Below are 23,726 nucleotides of genomic sequence, written 5' to 3'. Positions count from 1 at the left end.
TCCTCGGCCAGGTATTAGAGAGGAATGACCGCTCTCAGTCCTCGGTCAGTGGAATTAAGGGAAATACGGGTAACAGTTCACACATGCTGGTCCCAACGGGGACTATATTAGCAACAGCAACAGTTTCAGTTTCAGTTTCAGTTCCAGTTCACGGTGCCCCGACGGGCAACTATATACAGCTTCTGCTTCGCTGTCCTTAGCGACGGCGTCCTCCTGCTCTTGCTTTATGGTTACCTTTGGCTTCAGACCCGTCCGGGTCCTCTTGCTCTTCCTCCTCACACCGCAGCTCTTCTTCCGTCAGACGATGCACATGGAGGGCGTAGGGACCTTTGGCACACTTGTGCCGGGTGAAGGTGACCTCGTCCCCGATGTAAAGGTCACGACCTCTGTGTCCCTCCGGTAGGTGGGACTCAACGTCTCTCCTGGTTACGAAGACGTCGCCTAGGGTGTGGTGGTCTCGGATGAAGCCCCACCCATGCTGCAGGTTAAACTTTATCACAGTCCCGGTGGTGCGGGGGCTATGCGCTGCACGGGGGTCTCTCCTGGCCCGGCTCTTCTGCTCCGCGCTCTTTACTTGAGCTTGCTGTTCCCGGACCCGCCTCTCTCTCCGCTCCCTCTCGAAGTCCTCGAGCTGTTGGCGGCAGCACTCAGCACGCTCCGCTGCAGCTGCCCGAGTCTCTTGAGTGAACCCCATAAGATCTTCTCCGGTGGGGTCCCACTCAAACTGTGCTTCCGCTAGCGGGGGCGAGATCCTCTTTACGGGCTTTGGAGCCGGGATCAGGGGTTCATCCAGGGGTCTCTCTCTCCGGAGTCGAGGATGGTGAAACTCCGGTGGCCATATAAATGGCTGCCCATCCGGGCACGTATGCTGGGCGTACAGGTCCTCTCCCAGATGCGGCACTCTTGGTCTTATGGGCGCGGTGGTGGTGGCGCCCGGGTTGCCCGGGCCTTGCGGCCAGGCCTGGGGTATCTGGAAGGTAAAGGGCACCGTAAGGACGGCGGCGCCCTGGGCTACTTGGCCCTGCGACCAGGCCGGGGGCTCCGCGGAGGTAGGGGGCGCTGTTGGTATTGCGGCGCCCGGGGGTACTAGGCCTTGCGACCAGGCTGGTGGTACTTCCTGCTTGGTCACGCTCGGGGTCGAGGCGTGTGACGTCACAGGGGTCGCGGCTCCCGTTTGAGGCCTAGTCTGCGGCGGTGACGTTGCAGCGACGGGCACGGCAGGATAGACTTCGGGCTCTGCGACGGGGAGCTGGGGCAGGTACGCGGTTTCCCGGTCTGGGGTATAGACGTCCCCTTTACCTGCCTCCACTCGTTCGGCTCCCTTCTCGGCGCCGTCTCCGGCCTTCAGTCCTCCCGCGCCATCCTCAGAGGCGGTCTGTCTCCTCGTCTCGGGTGGCGTGCTCCGCTGACAGGTCTCGGTCTGCTGGGCCATCTCACGGCTCCACTCCGCCAACGTCTCTCGCTGCACCCGGGCCATCCTCCTTGCGAGGCCCTCCAGAGCGGTCTGTGCACACTCCCGGTCTCGGGGGAGCTGTGCTAGGACCTCCACTAGGCCTAGTGGGGTCGTTGTTTCCAGCAGGCTCCTGACCAACGGGTCGGTGCTGCTCTGCTCTCCTACAGTCGTCTCCAGCAGGCTCCTGGCCAGCGGGCCGGTGCTGCTCTGCTTTCTCGCCATCTCCGGGTAAGCTCCTCCGATACTCTTCTCCAGGCTTCTTGCCTCCGGGTGCGCTCGCTCTAGACTGCTCCAGGCGGCACCCATCTTTGTTCTCTCCTTTCGTCTCTTCCCACCTCGAGGGCGGTCCCGGGGCCACTTGGTGACTGTCAGCTCCAGGGGCAGTTCTTTCACGCTGACAGACACCTCTAGCATCACAGTCTCTGTTGGTGGGGGCGGTTTCCACTTTTGGCGCCATTTTCGGTCCTGGCCCACGATGGGAGGTGGCCCCTCGCCACCCTCTGGCACGCCCATAATGGCGTCCGCTCTTCCAAGGCGGGAAACCTTTGGAAATGGCGGGAATCGCTTCCCAGTGGCGGGAAACTCTGCAGATGGCGGGAAAACGCGGTTAATGGCGGACAACCGGCTGGAATCGACTGGTGATGGGGTCCGATAGCGGGGACCCTCCGGAACCGGCAGGAGACTTCTTTTTGAGGTAAACTCATTCTTTAGGGGGAATATCCGGAGCCGGATCAGATGGGAGTTGTAGTCTTCCGAGTGGCTGTGACCCGGTCCGTGCCCAGGGTGTCAAACTCAGTTGTATGTGGCAGTCCTACAGATGTTAATAAGTTCTTAATGTCGACTACGCCACCCGTTGTATTGCGGTCACTATGGCCGCCGCTGCAGCAGGGTCCGCTGAGGCTGATGGTGTAGGTGCAGCTTTTGATGGTATAACCCCCAACGGGTGGGGTATAGCCTCAGGGGGTCAGGTGCAGAGGATGGGGGTTGTGGTGGTGCAGCATAGATGTTAAAGGAAGACAGAGTCGGGTTATGCAGTTAAGGGTATTTACTCACTGCTGATGTTCCGGTCACTCCAGCTTCAAGTGACCTCCCGAGCCGTGCTGCATCCACCAGGTCCTGGATCCAGCCAACCCCCAAGCGAGTCCAGAGCGTGACCCTGAGCTCTCCTTCTGTCCTTTCTCTGGCCGTCCCCACTAGTGATCCACCCAGGTCCAGCTCCCTCGGGCCTTCTGTTGGGAGACCCTTGGCCTTGGGTTCCCTGACCCTCCACGTGGTATGCCTTCGGGGTGGATGTGGTGGGTGGCCGTGGCAGACGCTGCCCACGGCCTCCGGTCTCTGGCTGGGGTGTGTTTTTGCCCCCACCAGCTTGGGTTCCGGTACCCTGATGCCGACTCTTCACCCGTGGATTGGATTTGGGGTCTCAGAGTCCTCTCTTCTCTTTCCCCCTCTGGGTCTCTCTTGCTTTCTCCTCTCTCTCTCTCTGGGGCTGCTCTGCTCCTCTGCTTCTTACTCTGACAGACTGACCCTGTTCTTTGATGGTGCCCACCTTATATACACCCTCTATGTGTGAGCTCAGGTGACCAGCACCCAATGAGCTCCTATCTTTACCCAGGCTGCTCCCCCTATCTGCCCCTACACTACTTGGGATGTACCACCCCCCTCCCACTCCAGCCAGGAACAGACTCGGTCGTACCTGCACATTTCTAAGTGGGAGTACCGTCGGCCTGTTCCTCGGAAATGGGATGTATGTAGTGCATGCAGCCTACCGAGCTCAGTTCCACACTCCATCCTTACCCGGGAGTGGAATATCACACCTCTGGGTTGAGGTGCAATACCCCTGTAGCAGCCGAATCCTCAGGGTGCTACATTTGCCTAATTTCCTACAAATTGTCTCTTCAGAGAGGAAGAGGATTTGAATTTTACTGCCATCTATTGGAGGTAGTGATCCTAAAATTAATTATTGACAATTTAACGAGCCTTACTACATGACTAAGTATAAAAGTTAAATATTATCTTAAGTCATGTGGCAAGGCTCGTTAAAGGGTCGATATAAACTTTTAGTATTGCTACTTCCAATAGGTGGCACCAGAGTTCAAATCCTCTTCCTCTCTGAAGAGACAATTTGCGTATTTAAGTTCCCAGAGGAGCATTGCATGGCCCATAAGTCTCCTTACACTGGCATATCACTCTTCACAAGGAGAAACGTTACTCCATAGATCCTAGCTTCCTGCAGTCATTAAATTAGACTGTATATTATTTTTTTGTACTAGGACCCTCCTTTGTTGACATCTTTTCCCTTTGTACTCCACTGTGATATCACAAATGTTTCTGTCAGGTAAGTTGCTGTACTATCAAAGCAAATTTTTGTAAGGAGACTTAATGTGACATCAAACATAGTTTTAGCCCTATAAACTTCACATCTAGATTTATTCAGACAAGATTGGGGGCAACCATACAGTGTGCCATATCAAATAAGCAGCAGCGAATCAAGAGAACCATAGAAGAGACAGTATTCTTGTTCTTGTTTGGTTAATGGTGTTCACCAGGGAGTCAAAAGTTACTTTTTTAAATGCCCTGGAATATTGTACTCGGATAGAATGTTCTTCCACATTGTATGTCTGTAGTGCTAAAAAAAGTCTTACCTTCCCGATGCTTCTTTTCTGTAAAGCAAAAAGAGGAAAAAATTATTAAACTTGGCAATGTATTTTTCATTATATCAAAAGCAATATCAATAGTTTACTCGGCAAACGTTTCTGAACTCAATATACAGTATATCCTATTGGATGATGAATGGACGCAATAGGAGAGTAACAAGTTGCAGGTAAAAAAGGTACAGTAAAATAACAGGAATTCAGAAACGACTTCATAGTACATAAATAATAATCAAATAGTGTGCAAAAAATACTACACCAAAGTTCAGTACATTACAGTCTCCACATAAAAGTGCCTTCAGTTGCCCAAACAATATTACCACAATCTGCACAAATAATACCCCAATACAATGGTTGAAAACAGTTGATCCTTAGGTGCCACTACTGACCACCATTTTTCCCATTTAACAGTACACTATGTGGCAGAATGAATTGTGTCATTCAAAAGAACAATTTGTCCTGCAAAAAATAAGCCCCAATAAGGCTATATGGCTGGAAAAATTAAAAAGTTATGGCTTTTGGCAGAAGGGGAGGAAAAAACAAATCCGAAAAACAGAAAATCGCCCAAGGGTGATGGGGATAAAAAGGGATGTATCAGCAGAAAATGACCTGTTGTTTTGTTCAATGTATTTTTTGCTATGTTGTATGATATATTGTTTTGCGTTTTTATTTTCTATTTCACAATCTGTATTTTAAAAAAGAAATAATAATCTAATATTTTCCATACTGACCACTGGGGATATTTTAGACTCCTACTTCTTGTTCTTTACAAAATACTTTTCAGAAGTCTCATTATCATCACAGGCAGGACTATGACAGGTAACATCTCTATACATTGCTGATAATACAGGATCCACCGTTTATAATAGGTGATGTCTCCGCTAACCCTTCTCCTCTTCCCTTCACAATGACTTTTACACAGGTTCATTAGATGCTTCAATGCAAAAGAAAGGTCTGAGTCAGTTTGCAGTTGCTAATGTACATGTGGAATTCCAGGAAAAATGTGAAGAGTAAGACTAGAATAGCCCCAGTAGCCAGTGTGTAAATTGAAAGATTTCTAATTTTTTTTATTAGAAATCATGATAGGAAAAATAACAAAAAATATATCAAAACATTTAATAAAATACCTGATTTAAATAGTAGGTTATTTATTGATGACACACAATCTTAGGCAGGTGGTTTTAATGTTATTGATAAACAGTGTGTACTAATGCATCAACTTTTAAAAAATATTTGCAGCTATCTAGAATATATGAATATAACACGTTGCCCCAATAGAATATAAATAATAGTATATTTTAACCTATACCTGGACAGCATAAAATTCTAAGCCTAAGATATAACCCATTATTTATACAAACCTGTATATTTCTTATTCCTTCAATCACAAAGTCGCAGATTATTGGAGATAAAGCACAAAAGAGCAAAGTAAAAGTCAGTAGAAGGCGACCCATTTTGCAAATGAACTTCATCTGATTGTCGGAAAACGTTATCAGACTGCGTGATAAACTATGTTAATGAGTAACAGCAAAGTTTTGGACATGACCATCTTGGCAATATTGTATTTTATTACTTGCTTATATATATATATATATATATATATATATATATATATATTTATATATATATATACTACTCACAAAATATTAGGGATATTTGGCTTTCAGGTGAAATTTTTAGGATGATCCTAAAATGCCCTCTAACCTTTTCAGGTGAACTTAATGGGACCTTCTATAATCTTTTGAATGCACATATCCAACTGTTCAACATTTCAGTTCTTTCTTCTGCACAACTTGCAACTTGGATTGGCTGATCCATGAATCGGCCAATACATTTCGAGGTTCAATAAGAACTTGTATTTAAACAGTCCTCCTCATCATGCTGTTCACATTTTACCATCATGAGACCAAGACGACACCTAACAATTAGTGATGAGTGAGTGTATTCTTTACTATTCGCTATTCGCACTGATAGTACAGTATTCGGGTTACTCATTATATTGCGAGTATTTGTGTACTCGCCTCGCTATATTCGGATGACCCACCCTGCAATTTTGGCACTTCCTTTGCAGCCACTAAACATGCTGGGCTTCTTAACCAATCACAGTAATGCCGCAGACATCTTGCTTGTGGCATTACTGTGATTGGCTGGCCGCCCAGCGTCATAGGGTCTATTTAAGCCCCACGCCACCATTTTGTGCACATTGCGTCTGGAGCCTGCGTTCTATAAGCATAGGGAGAGATCGCTGAGCTGCTAGGGAGAGTGTTTAGGCCTCTTGATAAAACAGAAGCCCTTTTAAGGGCTACCTGCAGTGTGTACTAGCTCAGTGTTTAAAGGAGCCACTCATACTACCACCAAAAAATAGCTCTTTTCAGAGCTGAAGACACAACAAAGTCAGAGTACAGGGAGGGAGAGATTGTGTATTAGGTAGGGAGTGTATTAGATAGTGTTCTTCCAGTGTCCATCTTAAAACAGCTCTTGTCAGAGGCAAAGCAATATTTTTCCAGCACACACAGAAGTAGCATTTTGTGCTGCCTATTTTTTTTAGCACCGGTCTATTTTCCCTGCTGTTTTAGGGGTCAGAGTCTGCCTTCTATCCATATTAGTCCACTTAAAAAATCATTGAGTGCCCTACACAAAGCAGTAGTCTAAACATTTCCTACTGCCTGCTACAAAGCACACACCAGGCCATTTTAACCACTATTTTGGGGTGCCAGCCTGCCTTCTGTCCATATTAGTCCACTTAAAAAATCATTGAGTGCCCTGCACAAAGCAGTAGTCCAAACATATCCTACTGCCTGCTACAAAGAACACACCAGGCCATTTTAACCACTATTTTGGGGTGCCAGCCTGCCTTCTGTCCATATTAGTCCACTTAAAAAATCATTGAGTGCCCTACACAAAGCAGTAGTCCAAACATATCCTACTGCCTGCTACAAAGCACGCACCAGGCCATTTTACCCATTATTTTGGCTGTGACAGCTAGCTTGGCTTGTGCCATCAACATCTGAAAATCTGTCAACAAAATGCCAAAAAAAGCCTGTTGTTAGGGGAAGTGGACGTGGTGTTGTTAGTGGTGCACGAGAAGGCACTCAGTCTTTGTCAGGTCAGAAGAAGCTTGATGCATCCACTATGTTCCTGAAAAAATTTCCCGGTCTAGAACATAAACGTGTGTGGAAGCCAGAAGAGCGAGAGCAGATTCTGTCTTGGATAGCTGACAAGGCCTATACGCATTTGTCAAGCAGCAACAAATCTTCCACGACCACACAGTCTACTGTGGATACACAGAAGGCTGGCCCATCCAATCCTGAAGCTGGTTCTCCTTCCTCCAGCCATTATCAGTCACAGGAGACATATGACCCCAAGCTTAGCCACTCCGAGGATCTGATTGATATGTATCATTTGGTTGGCTCTGGCCCATCACCGTGCAGCATTGAAGAGGGACAAGAGGAGGTGGCGTACATTGATGCTCAAGTATTTGAGGACCTACGGCCAGAAGAAAGGCACTTGGCGGAATGTCATTTTCTGTCTCCAGAGGTGGAGGCTGATGATGATGAGACACAGCTGCCATCAGGTCAGCCTACAATGTCAACTAGGAAGGAGGATGAGATGGAAGATGAGGTGGTCGATGATCCGACCTGGACTGTTGGCATGCATAGCCATGACAGCAACACAGAGGAAGATGGATATGTAGCACCAACACAGGCACCAAGGGGTCATGGTTTGCCCAGAGTGAGAACTGGGTCAACTGTTCCCCAAATCACCCCCACGGTGTGCCAAGTCAGGGCAAGGGGGCATTCGGCTGCTGTGTGGAAATTTTTTTATGAAAGTCCTTCACATAAAAACATTGCAGTCTGTAGCATCTGCCATGCCAAGTTGAGCAGAGGCCAGGGCAAAGGCAACCTAAGCACCACCAGTATGCGAAACCACATGGCAGCCAAGCACCCCAGTAGGTGGGCAGAACACCAGGGTACCAAATCTGCATCTGTGGGTCAAACCAATGCCATGTCACCTGGGCTATGTCCTTCAGAATCTGCTGTTCAGGAGCAGGCGCTCATACCTTCTTCCCACAAGCTGCGGTTGCTCACACACAAAAAACATCAACCAAATCCACTTCCTTGTCCCAGCAAAGCGTCCAATTGTCCTTGCCTGAGAGCTTGGAAAGAAAGCGTAAATACCCATCCACGCACCCACAGGCACAAATACTAAACTCGCAGATTGCCAAATTACTAGCTGTGGAGATGTTGCCGTTTAGGCTTGTGGGAACACAGTCTTTCCGTGATCTCTTTGCTGTGGCTGCCCCACGATACAGTGTTCCCAGACGCCACTATTTTGACCGGTGTGCTGTTCCTGCGTTATATAATCACTTGTTAAACAATCTGAACTGTGCTCTCACCAACGCCGTAACCGGGAAGGTCCACCTAACAACAGACACCTGGACAAGTTGTCATGGACAGGGACGATACATTTCTGTCACAGCACACAGGGTGAACCTGGTGGAGTGTGGGACAAAGGCGCAAACTGGAACATCTCACATCCCACACACGCCAAGAATAGCAGGCCCAACTTCTGTCAGGGTTTCCGCCTCTTCATATTCCACTTCCTCTCTCCCCTCCTCCTGCTCCTCATCCTCTGCTGAATTACCCTCCCAATCACTGCCAAGCTGGGACCTGTGCAGCTGCGCATCGGCAAAGCGGCAACACGCTCTGCTGAGCTGATCTGTTTAGGTCAGAAACCACACACTGCAGCAGAGCTGTGGCATGCTTTAAAACAACAGACCAATCAGTGGCTCTCCCTGCTACACCTCCAACCCGGTCTGGTCGTCTGTGATAATGGGCGTAACCTGGTGGCGGCTTTAAAGGTCGGCAAGCTGGTACACGTGCCATGCATGGCTCACGTGCTGAACCTAGTTGTTCAGAAATTTCTGAAAACTTACCGTAACTTGCCGTACCTACTTGAGAAGGTGCGCCGTATTAGCGCCCATTTCCGCCATTCCTCTACCGCTTTTGCTGCTCTTACAGCCATAGGCGGATTATAATGAGGGCAATCCGGGCTACCGCCCGGCGCCTCGGGGCTGCAGGGGGCCCGAGGCTCCAGGGTGTCTATGGCCGGATTGCCCTCATTATATGTGCGGCGCCGCGGCACATACTGGCAGACAGTGGCGGGGGGGCCCCCGACCGCTCCCCCAGCAGCAGCGCACGGACGCTGCTTCTTCTCCGGCCAGGCCAGCACTGCAGCAGTTAACGTCCCTGTGTGCTGGCCCGGCCGCGTCACTGCTAGGAGACACGACCCTGTGCACGGCCGTGTCTCCTAGCTGTGACGTCAAGCAGTTCGCGCACTGCACTGCTACTTACCACTGGAGAGGACTGAAGTCAAGCTGGGGGATGGTGAGTCTGTGTGTCTGTGTGTGTGTGTGAGAGAGAGTGTGTATGTGTGAGAGTGAGTGTGTGTGTATGTGTGATTGAGTGAGTGTGTGTGCAGGCAGATATCATTGCGTGATGTCTGTTTATATGTATTTTTGTGTTTCAAATGTGTTTATGCGTGTATGTATATGTCTGTATATGTTTTTGTGTGCGTGACTGCGTGCGGCCTCCCGCTGTTTCTGGGGGGGTCGCCGTGCGGCCTCCCGCTGTGTATAGATGGCGCTGTGCGGCCTCCTGCTGTGTATAGATGGCGCTGTGCGGCCTCCCGCTGTGTATAGATGGCGCTGTGTGGCCTCCCTCTGTGTATAGATGGCTACGTGCGGCCTCTCGCTGTGCATAGATGGCTACATGCGGCCTCCCGCTGTGTATAGATGTCTACGTGCGGCCTCCCGCTGTGTATAGATGGCTACGTGCGGCCTCCCGCTGTGTATAGATGGCACTGTGCGGCCTCCTGCTGTGTATAGATGGCTACGTGCGGCCTCCTGCTTTGTAAAGATGGCTACGTGCGGCCTCCTGCTGTGTATAGATGGCTACGTGCGGCCTCCTGCTGGGTATAGATGGCTACATGCGGCCTCCTGCTGTGTATAGATGGCTACGTGCGGCCTCCCGCTGTGTATAGATGGCTACTTGTGGCCTCCTGCTGTGTATAGATGGCTACGTGCGGCCTCCCGCTGTGTATAGATGGCTACGTGCGGCCTCCTGCTGTGTATAGATGGCTACATGCGGCCTCCCGCTGTGTATTGATGGCACCGTGTGGCCTCCCGCTGTGTTTAGATGGCTACGTGTGCTCAATATTGAGTCATACAATTAATGTAAGGCTATGTACCCACAATGTAGAAATGCTCCGGATTTTTTTTGAGCGTTTCTGCATCTCCCTGGCAGAAAAAACGCATGCGGATTTTACATACGTTTTTCCTGCCAGGGACATGCGGATGTGAAGCGTTCTTCACATGCATTTCTGCATGAGGGTTATCAAGCGCTTTTCCAAGCGATTTTAGCATCACTTGGAAAGTGCTTGACAACTTGGTCACACTATATAAATCCATGCAACCGGCAGGGATTTATATAGTGTGACCGTAAAAGAATGGAAAAAAATAAATATATACTTACCTTCTGATGGCCTGCCAACGTCAGCGGTCACGTGACCCATCACATGACTAAATGACGTCACGGCAGGTCCTTTTCAGACCATCGTGAGCTGCTGGCAAGCCAGGACGCATCGGATAAAGACACCGGCGGCCATCAGAAGGTAAGTATAATATTTATTTTTTATTTTATTATTTTTTTTACAGGTGCTATGGTACCCGGGTCCAGAGGAGAGTCTCCTCTTCTCCAAACCCGGGTACCATCTGCACATTGAAATGGATGGAATCCGCATGTACAGATGCAGTGATGCGGATTCCATGCGTTCCAATGCAAGTCAATGGCGGCGAAAACGCCGAGCTTCCGCAAAATAATTGGTAATGCTGTGGATTTTTCCGCAATGATAATCCGCAGCGGAAATTTCCGCAGCATGTGCACAGCACATGCCGATTATCATTGGGGAACATGACAGACCTTCTACCAAGCGTTTTTTAAGCGTTTCTGCAGCGGAATTGCTTAAAAAACGCATAGTGGGCACACAGCCTAAAAAAAATTATTAGAATTAATATTGTGCCAAATTTCACGTGAACTATCACATGATCTATCACAGGGGATCATGTGATATGTGATACATCAGGTGTGTGTGTGTGTTGGGGGGGGGGGGGCGCCCGCGCGCGCCTTCTAAGCTGCCCGGGGCCCTTGCTACTCTTAATCCACCCCTGCTTACAGCACTGCAAAAGCGCTTGAATTTGCCAAGTCACTGACTCATTTGCGACCTGGCCACTTGGTGGAACTCTATCTATCATATGTTGGCGAGGATTAGTGAACAGCAGAGGGCAGTAGCTGAATACTAGCTTCAGCATGCCCGTCAGACTGAGAGTCAGCCACCACACATAACAACTGTCAAGTGGGTGTGGATTGCTAACATTTCTGAGGTTCTTGAGAACTTTGAGTACTGCATCAACCTTGTAAGCGGTGGTCAGGCTATGAAACAATCACTGCATAATCTCAAAGAAGAAGCTTTGAGTGCCCAGCATGCTGGTATGGAGCCAGATTTCCCAATGGGTGTTAATACCCAGCCCAGCCAATATTCTGTGGCGATAATGGGTGATGAGGAGGAAGATGAGGAGGATGAGGAGGGAGAGGACTTGTTTTTCTGTGCTACCGAGGGGACTCGTAATGCTACAGAGGGGACACCCAACCCAAGCTTCATGTCTGTCCAGGCTGGATGGGCTTGAGAGGAGGACGAGGAGGTGGAGGAGTAGGAGGCGAGTCAGCGTGAGGAGAGGATGGGTACTTTTTCTACTGTCGGGGACATAGAACATTTGCCTTTTTCCAGATTGGCCCTCATGGCACAGTTCATGTGTAAGTGTCTGTGTCAAGACCCTTGTGTGATACACATTTTATCCAACAACCTACACTGGTTGGCCACCTTTCTCGATCCATGGTACAGGGAGAAATTTCCTTCTCTCCTTTTGGAGTCACCAAAGAGTTTTACAATGGAATCGTTCAAGAGGGCCGTTGAAGATCAGTTGCTGAAAACATCACCCTCAGACAATGCTGGTGGCAGAGGTACCGGCTCTTTTCAACACCAAGGAATAATGGGAAGAGACACGAACACCAGCTCCAACAGAGGTTGGGGAAAAATGTGCACAAATTGGGCAATTTTCAATAAACCAGCACAACAGCAAGGGCTATCTGTGTTTGTAACAATGCCAAGGAGGGATAAGTTGCAGAACATGGTCAAGGGGTACTTAAGTGACCATACGCGTGTCCTTTCTGACGCTTCAGTTCCCTTTAATTATTGGGTGTCTAAGCTGAACACTTGGCCCGACCTCACCTTATATGCCTTGGAGGTGCACCCGCCTCTTCATGGAAAATGCAGACAGACTTACTCTGATTAAATTCAAGAAGGACTGGATATCTCCACAGTTTGTAATCCCTCCAGATGACAGCAATCCAACCTAAATTCACCAAAAATGCAGATTCATGCTACTGCTGTTAACGTCACCCCCTTCCCATGAAAACCCGTTTCCTTCCTTCGTCAACCTTCATACTTTGTGATTGGAGGCCCTTGGGATTGTGGCTACCTATGTCAACCATGACTCAGCCCATAGGGCTAATTTTTACAAACCCTATGCATATTGTGCAGTGGATAAATCTGGAATGTACAATGGTCCTACCAAACTAATATTTGTCATTGGAGGCCCTTGTCACAGGTTGTGCCACATTGTGACTGAGATAGGAGATACATATTCAATAGAAATGTACTGTCAGTCACCCTATTTGGCAAAAAACATGCCTGGCTTGTGCCACATTGTGACTGAGATAGGGGATACATATTCAATAGAAATTTACACTGACTGTTGATGACCGACTGTTGGCCCTCTGAAAACTTGAATTGAGGGCCACAACTACTACAGTACTCCATCATAGATAATGTTTGACAAGGGAGGCCCTTGTCATGGAATCTCCCTGCCTGCACCTATGACACAGCTCCCAGGAGTAATTTTTGGAAATACAATGCACATTCTGCACTGGACCAAGTAGTACAGTATCAAAAAGTCTTCTTTTCCTATATAATCTGGGGAATATTGACAATCCAATTCTCTGAGTCATTTGGAGAAGCTTCTCCAACCCATCCTGGAGGGGGGCACCATATATCTTTTGTCCATTGACTTGCACAAGTGATATATTTGAGCTCGTCATCCAGTTGACTAGTGCAGCTTTATTTTTCCGGTCCACAGAGTTCAGCCATACCTAAGGATCACAGGCCACACTCACTGCTACCTTCTAGTTCTCCATGTCTCTTGGCCTTTTTCTCTGTAGTCTCTGCCATTAAATGAGTTAAATAATAGAGTGAGGACCCTACAATATGAATAAGTGAGGGCACACTCAAATGTACACAAGAGGCACCTCCAAAATTTCTAGAGGAGGGCACTTCAAAATGTATATTACATGGCCACACGAGGTCCCTCACAAAACTCAGCTTTCCTGCCTACTGCAGGGCCTCTGAACATTTGAATTTAGGGCCGCAGTATCACATGGTGGTGGAGGAGAAAAAAAGGAGGAGGGTCAAGCCCAACGCTACAATAGGCACATTGTAAACTGCTATTGAATATGTATTCTACTATCTGAGTGTGAATGATGGTGGGACTCCCCAAATGTCTAAGTAACAGCTGTCCCTCCAAAACGCATGTTACAGAGCCACCTGAGGCCTCTCAGGTCAAAGATCACCATACCTACTAGTACGTTCTAGCTGTGCTTGTAAAGTGCTGGGGAATAGTGAACTAAAAATGATGTATGACAGAGGGACCTACAAAATGTATAAGTCAGGGCCATCCCAATTGTAAAAGGCAAAAAAAGCCACAACAGTATGTGTGAACAAAGGCTAAAAGGGATATTTTTTTGGTTTCTCTGGTTTATTTAGCCTTATATACAAGTGATTTTGCAGGAAAAACTGTTTCTTAACCTTTTTGGTCTGCTAAATGCAATTTAGGTTATCTTTGGCAGTTGTTCTTGTGTGTCTGTAAAAGTGGCGTAATACTGCGACAAACTTATTCCTAGAAACAATATGTGAGTCAGAAATGCATGCAGGCATATTCTCCAGGCTCTTCCCATTCTGTTTCATCACTTTCCCATCCATTTCCGCCTTTTCCTCAGGCCCCCAGATCCCTTTGTAGGGTCCAGCAGAAAATTACTCGCATTTCCCATTGACTTACATTGTACTCGCTATTCGGAATGAATACGTGATTATTACTAAGTACTCGTTACGAGTATAGCGATTACGAATATTACGGTACTTGCTCATCACTACTAACAATTGATCAACAGTACCTCGCCGTTGCAAAGCTTCAAGCAGGATGTTCTCAGATGGACGTGGCCACTGAGCTTAGAGTGTCACAGAGTCATCACCAGGGTGCAACAGAGATACAGAGAAACTGGAAGAGTCACAGAAAGGCAGAGAAGTGGACGTTCTTTGGCCACATCCCACACTGATGACCACTTCATTGTGAACAATGACCCTCGGAAACGGATGATGATGAATACCCCACAACTTCAGACACATTTAAGGGAAGTGAGAGGCACCCAAGTGTAACGTCAGAGCATTCTAAACAGTTTATATCAGCGTGGTCTGCATGCTAGAAGACCTGCAAGGGTATTTGACCACACCACCAGGCACAGGGAGAATCTACGCTGGATGAAGGATGACTTTTAATGTAAGTCGATTCACGCTGAGCAGAAATGATAGCCACTAATGATGTTGGAGACGTCAAGGAGATCGCTATGCATCAGCCACTGTTGTCACCGAACCCGCCTTTGGTGGTGGTGCTGTTACAGTGTGGGCATGTGTCTAGTCAATTCAGAACTGCCCTACATTTTGTGAATGGTACAATGACAAGCCCCTACTAATTGAATAACATCATTAATCCAGTCATTGTGCCTCTGCATGAGCAACACAGGCCTAATTTCATCTTAATGGATGACAATGCTCAAGCTCATCGAGGTCACATCATTAGCGAGTGGCTTCTGGAGACAGGGGCACCTCAAATGAAGCGGCCTGCACTGTCTCCAGACCTGAGTCCCATAGAATACCTATGGGATCAGCTGAGTCTCTGTGTAGAGTCTCGTAACTCTGTACCCTAGTGTGACGCCCTGCGGCTTCAGGCTGTCACAGAACTCCTTGGTGTTGCACAGATGGGATTCTCCCCTGTGGCCTCAATACATGCAGACACCTCCACCCAAGTCCACTAGATGGAGCCCTGTCAGGTATATATATACTAGGGGGTGGAGTTCAGGAAGTCAGTCAGTGGGAAGCAGTGAGTGTGACACGATGCTGCAGCTCCAGACAAGCTGAAGTCTGAGTGGCTGAAAGATAGGCTGGGCCAAGCTGCGGGCTAGTCTCGCCAGTGAGAGCCTAGAGTGAGCTAGAAGGAAAGGAGAAGAGAAGAGCCATGAGGGACAGAGGAACCACAGAGGGTTCGTCCCCTGATACAAGCCGGGCACCGGGCCCGAGCCTATTGGAATCTCTATGCCCAGTAGAAAATCTGGCATTCTGAGGAGGATTTCATATCCCTCAGTCCACCCGTGAATAGCGCACACTCAGAGGACTAGGTACCACGAAGGCCCCAGGTCCAGGGATCGTGGTAACCAGTGGGAAAGCCCTCGCCGCTAAGCATATGTGTCACCCTACCTGGATGCCACCAGTGTAATTAAAGCTGTGTCTGAGAGCAAGGGGGAGGTTCTCTGGTTAGGGGAACATTAGCATGCAATGCCTTCTGTCTCAGGCCAGTAGGGGGAGCTGGCTGCCCCTATAAAAGCTGGTACTGAGGGCAGGGTTAGGGAGAACTGGATTGCCTGTCTCAGCTTTGAGACGTGTCCCAGAGTGGAGCAGGGACAGACAGTTTATTGCACCTAAGAGGAAGTGTGGCGGTAGGAGAGAGCCACCAGCCAGAGACAAGAGGCGAAGAGAGCCTGTCTTGGCAGATAAAGACTTAACTTTACCAGACTTTGGTGTTTGAGGCTGGAAGGATTCTACATCCCCCAGCAGAGAACCAGTCCGCAAGGGACTGTACATTCCTTGGCCTAAGAAGCCTGGAGGCCCTGCAACAACCGAAGGGACCAGTGAAGCCGTACAAGGCTGGGAGCAGAAAGGAACCCACGTCGCAGGCCATACAGGCGAGAAAGCACGGAAGCTCGGAAACGTGGGCTGTTACTCTATAAGGAGGGGATAGCCAGAAGGAGCGCAGAAAGCACGGTAGGCCTACACCTCACCCTGACCAGGGCCAATTTCCCCGTTGCTCTCAGACATCCAGGTCCCCTCCTAGCTGGGACTGTTTATGGGTCAGTTTGCCTGTTTCAGTAAAGACCCTGGACTGCAACCTGTTGTCTGTGTGCTCCTTGCTCCTCCAGCACTATCATCACTGGGACTCTCACTACCATCACTCCCACCATCCACTATACTGCCCTGGGGCCGCACTCTTCCCGTGGGGAGTCACACTACCATAGCTGCACACCTCGTCAGCCCCAGCGGTCTGCAAGCAGCGGCGGTTCCTAATAACCGCAATCCACGGGTGGCGTAGTCGGACATAATTAATAACACATAACGGACTACCACTGGCCTGACCACCCTGAGCCACGGAACCGGGTTGCCACTACTACTCCCACCGTTTCCCTATTGCCCGGATCCGAGTGCCCCACGGCCCAGGGGGCGAGTCAGCTTTGGCGTAGTCGGCAGGATTTCGTGCCCGCAACCACCGGGTACTGCGTGCCTGAAAAAGACTTTTGTAACTTACCTGTGGCGAAGTTTCCCGCCGTCCGGAGTCGTTTCCCGCCATCCGGAGCCGATTCCCGCCATCAGACGCCATCTTGGACCTTTTCCCGCCGTCTTCTGCCGTCTTCCCGCCATCTGCAGCTGTTTCCCGCCATCGGACGCCAACTTCAGGACCCCGCGCGGGAAGAAGAGGGGCGTGGACGTCAAAACCGTGCGAGATCCGAAGCTCCGCCCCACGCACCGACGCTGCGCAAGGTCCTGGAAGGGAGAGGGAGCGACGCTGACGTCATCAGGACGCGACGCCAGGTCCTCGTCCATAGCAGCAGCAGCGGAGCCGCGGCCTACAGAAGAGGATCGTCGGAAGGTAGGCCACGCTTAACTAGGGGGGAGGAAGATGTCGGACACAGAGGCGCCCACTACCACCAACGCAGCTGCAGCAGCGGTGATGCCCTTTTCCTTGCCCTACATCCCTGGAGCGGCCTGGCTGCCCAAATACTCAGGGGAGCCCCATGCCCTAACTGACTTCAAGGAAAGACTGTATAGTTTGTTCCAAGTTTACCCCCTGACAGAGGAACAGAAGGTCAGCATATTGACAGGGCAGTTAACTGGCGCAGCCCAAAGGGAGGTAAAATCATGGCCCATTGAGGAGAAAGGGACTGTGAAGGGTATTCTGACCCGGCTGCGGGGTACCTTTGATACACGTACCTCCGCTGAAATTAAAATGAGGTTCTATGGATGTAAGCAGCGGGCACAGGACAGCATCAGAGACTATGCCCTAAATCTGCAGGAAGCCTTGAGGGCTATTCAACAAACTGACCCTGGCAGTGTGCAGGAAACCGATAAGCTGCTAACAGAACAATTCATAGAGGGTCTGCTGTCCAGCGCCCACAGGGCCCAGCTGCGCCTCATGTTCTTCCAGAACCCCGACCTGACCTTTGCCCAATTTAAGGACAGGGCCATAAGGGTGCTCCGTGAATCTGCAACCAGTGGCGCTATAAACCCCCGGCGCCCTGCTATCACCTACCACCAGGAGGCGGCGCCCTCCTCTATGGACTCCGTGGAGGCTGATGCACAGGCCCTGAACCAAGCCCCGTCGAAAGGCCTGCACCACCAAGTCCAGGAGCTGACCAGGAGCGTCGCGGCGTTGACCAGGACCGTCCAGGCGTTGCAAGTGGACCCGTCAAGACCCATCAAGCTGGCTTCAAGTCCGGAGGATGTCCCGTGGCGTCGACAGAGGAGGATCCCGTCGTTCCGAGGGAGGCCCACAGACCGCTACGCAGAGGATGGACAGCCCATTTGCCGTCGATGCAACCAGCCCGGACACATTTCCAGGTACTGTAATTTAAACGGGTCCAACCTGGGGCAGAGGGCCGACCCCCAGGCATAAGATCACCAGGCCCTTATAATTGGCGTGATAAGTACGTTGGGGGGCGCCCGGTTTTACCCGTGGTGCTGGACGGTATCCCCATGAGCGCCTTGCTGGATACTGGGTCGCAAGTAACCACAATCCCTTATGTCCTTTTTAAGCGGTATTGGACTGATGCTGATATCACACGGTATCCAGACAGTAACTTGAGCATCATCGCCAGTAATGGCTTACCCGTGCCGCAGATGGGGTTCAAGGAGATAGCCATTAAAATTGGTAAAGTTGAACTGCCGGCACAGGGAGTGATTGTTGTGGACATTGACCGTCATGAAAGTCACCCTAAAATAACTGTGGGTACTAACATAATTGAAAATTGTCTTTCAGAAGTAATTGTAATTCTACAACAGGTGGCGGTGAATGCTAGTTCCAGCCAACAGAGAGTCCTCAACAAGGAGATAAAAGCCCTGATGAGACGGCAGCAGGTAGAACTGTCTGGTGGTGAGATCGGTAGCGTAAGACTCAGTGATCCATTCCCCATTTCCATGCCTCCCAAAAGTGAAATGATGATCTGGTGTCGGACTGCAATCGGGTTGAGAGGTAGAGACTACCAAGCCATGGTAGAACCCGTGTACTCAGACAGCAGGCCCACCATTTTGACAGCCCGGGGGGTGGTTGATGTCCGTCATGGGAGGGTGCCCGTCCGCATCCTCAACATTGGGGAGAGGGAAGTACACTTACCCAGGTACGCTACACTCGCCAAACTGTTTGTCGTCGAACACCAAGCTATCAGGGCCGTGGAACCCTTGCCTCCATCTCCACAGGCGGAGGGTAATGGCTCCCAGAAACAAAAGGAGGACTGGTGCCAGAAACTCCACGTGGGTGCTGACTCCACTCCCCTGCACCAAAAACAGGGAGTCTACCGGGTGGTACGGGAGTACGAGAGAGTCTTTAGTAAGCACCCGCTAGACTTCGGCAGAGTAAAAGGGATAGAACACCACATCCCCACAGGGAGCCACCCACCAATAAAAGAGAGGCACAGACCTGTACCCCCTGCACATTATCAGAACGCCAAGGGTATGCTAAGGGAGATGAAAGAAGCTGGGGTCATTAGAGACAGCTGTAGCACCTGGGCAGCCCCCTTGGTTCTGGTCAAAAAGAAAGACGGCACCATGAGAATGTGCGTGGACTATAGACAAATCAACCGTATCACCCACAAAGACGCATATCCGCTGCCTAGAATAGAAGAGTCTTTAGCCGCACTAAAATCTGCTAACTTCTTTTCTACTTTGGACCTTACTAGCGGGTACTGGCAGGTTCCTGTGGCAGAGGCTGACAAGGAGAAGACCGCCTTCACCACCCCGATGGGACTGAGCGAATTCAACTGTATGCCTTTCGGGCTCTGCAACGCACCAGGGACCTTCCAGCGGCTGATGGAATGCTGTCTAGGGCACCGAAACTTCGAGACGGTCCTCCTTTACCTGGACGACGTGATCGTCTATTCGAAGACCTACGAGGACCATCTCAAGCACCTGGCTGAGGTGTTCGAAGCCCTGGCAGGCTATGGCCTGAAGGTGAAACCATCGAAGTGCCACCTGCTGAAACCAAAGGTCCAGTACCTAGGGCACGTGGTAAGCGCGGAAGCAGTGGCCCCCGACCCTGACAAGGTCACGGCAATCAAGAGCTGGCCAAGCCCCTCGAACATCAAAGAGGTGAGACAGTTTCTCGGGTTGGTAGGCTACTACCGAAGGTTCATCCCCGGGTTCACTAAGATGGCAGCTCCTATGCAGGACCTCCTGATCGGACAGTCCAAGTCCAGAAGTCAAAAGCCACCCTTCAAGTGGGATAAACCGGAAGAGGAGTCCTTCCGCCAGCTAAAGTTGGCCCTCACTGGCGATGAGATCCTGGCCTACCCTGATTATGGCCAGCCTTTCATTCTCCACACAGATGCCAGTAATGTGGGACTGGGAGCCGTACTGTCCCAAAACCAACAGGGCAGAGAACGGGTGATCGCATACGCCAGCTGGAAGCTGAGGCCCACCGAAAGGAACCCGGAGAATTACAGCTCCTTCAAGCTAGAATTCTTGGCGGTGGTGTGGGCCGTGATGGAACGCTTCAAGCATTACCTGGCCTCCGCAAAGTTCACCGTGTACACGGACAACAACCCGTTGACACACCTGGACAATGCAAGACTGGGTGCCCTGGAACAGCGGTGGATGGCCCGTCTCTCCAACTATGACTTCGTGATCAAGTACCGGGCAGGCAAAACCAACGCCAACGCAGACGCCCTATCAAGAATGCCTCACTTACCTGAAGGTGACGAAGACCCAGAAGAGCTGGAAGAGGTAGAACTCCCCGCGTTTCACCGGTATGGAGCCGCTCAACACTCTCACCGCGTGAAGGAGGAGGATCTAACAACTGTGATGATGAATCCCCTACCTCACCACAGCTGGGCCGAAACCCAAGATAGTGACCCTGCTGTCCGCCTGGTGAAAGATCTGCTGACCCGGGAAGACGCCCGCCTAGATCCAGATGCCCCAGAGGAAGCCAAGCAGCTATGGAAGGAGAAGAGCAAGCTGGTCCTCTACGAAGGCAAGTTGTGCAGAAGGATTGTCAACCACCGGACGCACGAGCTGACCTGGCAAGTCGTGGTCCCAAGGCGAGATGCAGCTATGGTCCTGGGAGCTTACCACGACAGAGCGGGACACTTCGGTTGGAAGAAACTGGAGTTCCTACTAAGAGGAAGGTTCTTTTGGGTCGGCATGAGAGGAGCTGTGGAAAAATGGTGCAGAGACTGTGGCCCTTGTCACCTAAGGTGGAAGGACCGTACCAGCCAGAAGACACCCTTGAGGCCCATCGTCACCACGCAGCCTCTTGAGCTGGTAGCTCTGGACCACGTCAAATTGGCTCCAAGCCGGTCCGGATACATCTACGCCCTGACAATCGTGGACCACTATTCCCGTTTTCTAGTGGTGGTCCCGGTAAAGGACTTGACAGCCCAAACAGCGGCCAGAGCCTTCCAGCAATACTTCTGCCGTCCACACGGGTATCCGGAACAGGTCCTGACAGACCAGGGTCCAGCGTTTGAAGCTGAAATCTTCCAGGAGTTCTGCAACCTCTATGGCTGTAAGAAGATTCGTACAACGCCTTACCACCCCCAAACCAATGGGATGTGTGAGAAGATGAACAATATAGTCATTGATCTCCTGAAGACGTTGTCCCTGTAGGAACGCGGCCTGTGGCCAGAAAAACTGCCGGACCTGGTAGACATGTACAACAATATCCCGGTGAACGCTACAAACTGCATCCCGGCTTACCTGATGCGAGCCAGACCGGGTAAGCTGCCCGTAGACCTGGAGATGGGAGTCCTAATACCTGAGGACACCTCCCCGGATGCGGACTGGGATACGGAAAGGCAACTGCAGTACAAGAAGGTACAGGAGAGTGTGGAGAAGAGCCTGGCCCAGGTGAGAGAGAAGCAAGAAAGACTCTTCAATCAACACGCCCCTGCTAGTCCCCTAGAACCTGGTGAGCAAGTCCTAAAGCGGAAGAGAAGGCTACATAAGTTGGACGACCAGTGGGAAAGGGAACCCTACACTGTACTGCAGTCTGACCACGACAACCCAAAGGTGTGCGTAATCACCAAGGACGGAGGAGAAACCACTAGTGTCGTCTCCAGAAACCACCTCAAAAGGTGCCCCGAGCAACTCCGTAGTGCAGAAGAGGATCAGAGTGACCTTGAACCCGCAGAGGACAAGGAAGAAATGATCAGCACCGTTCTCGGAGAGTTCCCTCAGTCCTGGACTCGCATAAATGATGCTATAGTGGTACCTGTCCTGCATTTCCTGCAACCGGCACAGCAACAACCAACACCAGTGCCGGAAGGTGAAGAGGAGCAAGCGGTTCCAGAGGCAGAAGAGCCTGTACCAGCAGCCCAAGAGAGTCAACCCTCTGCTGACAGTGAGCCTGCCATGCCTGCGGTAAGCCAAAGGACCCGCAGACAGCTGCCTTCCCTACCTGTACACCCAGCTGGTAGCTGTACCCCTAATGCTAGTGGGGAAAGCCAAGTCAGTCCACCACCAGACAGTGGGCTAAGGAGGTCAACCAGGAGCACAAAGGGACAGATACCCGCTCGCTGGAGAATATAGAGCGTACTAAGATTGTAAATAACCCTGTTGCCAAATGTTGAATTGTTTGCCAGAGTTACCTGCATGTTTATTAATAGTGTGTTTCAGTCTCTTGCAGCAACCGTAAGGACTCACAGGTTATGGACTTTTTTAACCGGGACCTTGTGTGGACTGCATTCTGAGCCTAACCCAGGAATGAACTAAGACTGTGAAGGACTTGGGGTAGGACAGACCCCCACCTGGTTAAGGCTCCCCGTTGTTTTGGTGATATGGACACCCGGTCACAGACCACACTGTGACCTTAAGAACTCAATCTGTGCATCATTTGTGTATTCATGTTTTATTGTTATGTATATTATCTTTGTTTGCTGTTTAGTCCCGGAGTACTAAATTTCACTAGGGGGGAATGTGTCACCCTACCTGGATGCCACAAGTGTAATTAAAGCTGTGTCTGAGAGCAAGGGGGAGGTTCTCTGGTTAGGGGAACATTAGCATGCAATGCCTCCTGTCTCAGGCCAGTAGGGGGAGCTGGCTGCCCCTATAAAAGCTGGTACTGAGGGCAGGGTTAGGGAGAACTGGATTGCCTGTCTCAGCTTTGAGACGTGTCCCAGAGTGGAGCAGGGACAGACAGTTGATTGCACCTAAGAGGAAGTGTGGCGGTAGGAGAGAGCCACCAGCCAGAGACAAGAGGCGAAGAGAGCCTGTCTTGACAGATAAAGACTTAACTTTACCAGACTTTGGTGTTTGAGGCTGGAAGGATTCTACATCCCCCAGCAGAGAACCAGTCCGCAGGGGACTGTACATTCCTTGGCCTAAGAAGCCTGGAGGCCCTGCCACAACCGAAGGGACCAGTGAAGCCGTACAAGGCTGGGAGCAGAAAGGAACCCACGTCGCAGGCCATACAGGCGAGAAAGCACGGAAGCTCGGAAACGTGGGCTGTTACTCTATAAGGAGGGGATAGCCAGAAGGAGCGCAGAAAGCACGGTAGGCCTACACCCTCTCCCTGACCAGGGTCAATTTCCCCGTTGCTCTCAGACATCCAGGTCCCCTCCTAGCTGGGACTGTTTATGGGTCAGTTTGCCTGTTTCAGTAAAGACCCTGGACTGCAACCTGTTGTCTGTGTGCTCCTTGCTCCTCCAGCACTATCATCACTGGGACTCTCACTACCATCACTCCCACCATCCACTATACTGCCCTGGGGCCGCACTCTTCCCGTGGGGAGTCACACTACCATAGCTGCACACCTCGTCAGCCCCAGCGGTCTGCAAGCAGCGGCGGTTCCTAATAACCGCAATCCACGGGTGGCGTAGTCGGACATAATTAATAACACATAACGGACTACCACTGGCCTG

General features: G+C 50.5%; 1 protein-coding gene across 1 annotated transcript in view; it reads right to left on the bottom strand.

The window, feature by feature from the left end:
• Positions 1 to 5,615, bottom strand: part of LOC141157341 (inter-alpha-trypsin inhibitor heavy chain H3-like) — a 308,234-nt gene extending 302,619 nt beyond the window's left edge. The window contains exons 1-2 of the mRNA XM_073644460.1: positions 5,466 to 5,615; positions 4,096 to 4,113 (exon numbers count right to left, since the gene is read on the bottom strand). Of these exons, the coding sequence (XP_073500561.1) occupies positions 4,096 to 4,113; positions 5,466 to 5,576 (129 nt within the window). The 5' untranslated portion in view covers positions 5,577 to 5,615. The remainder of the gene's footprint in view (positions 1 to 4,095; positions 4,114 to 5,465) is intronic.
• Positions 5,616 to 23,726: the final 18,111 nt, after the last annotated feature.

This window comes from Phyllobates terribilis, unplaced genomic scaffold (genome assembly GCF_046119375.1).
Source record: "Phyllobates terribilis strain yellow unplaced genomic scaffold, ASM4611937v1 Scaffold_8__6_contigs__length_399053987, whole genome shotgun sequence".
NCBI classification, from domain to species: domain Eukaryota; kingdom Metazoa; phylum Chordata; class Amphibia; order Anura; family Dendrobatidae; genus Phyllobates; species Phyllobates terribilis.
The sequence above is the reverse complement of the archived record's forward strand: the minus strand, read 5'-3'. Positions and strand labels throughout refer to the sequence as shown.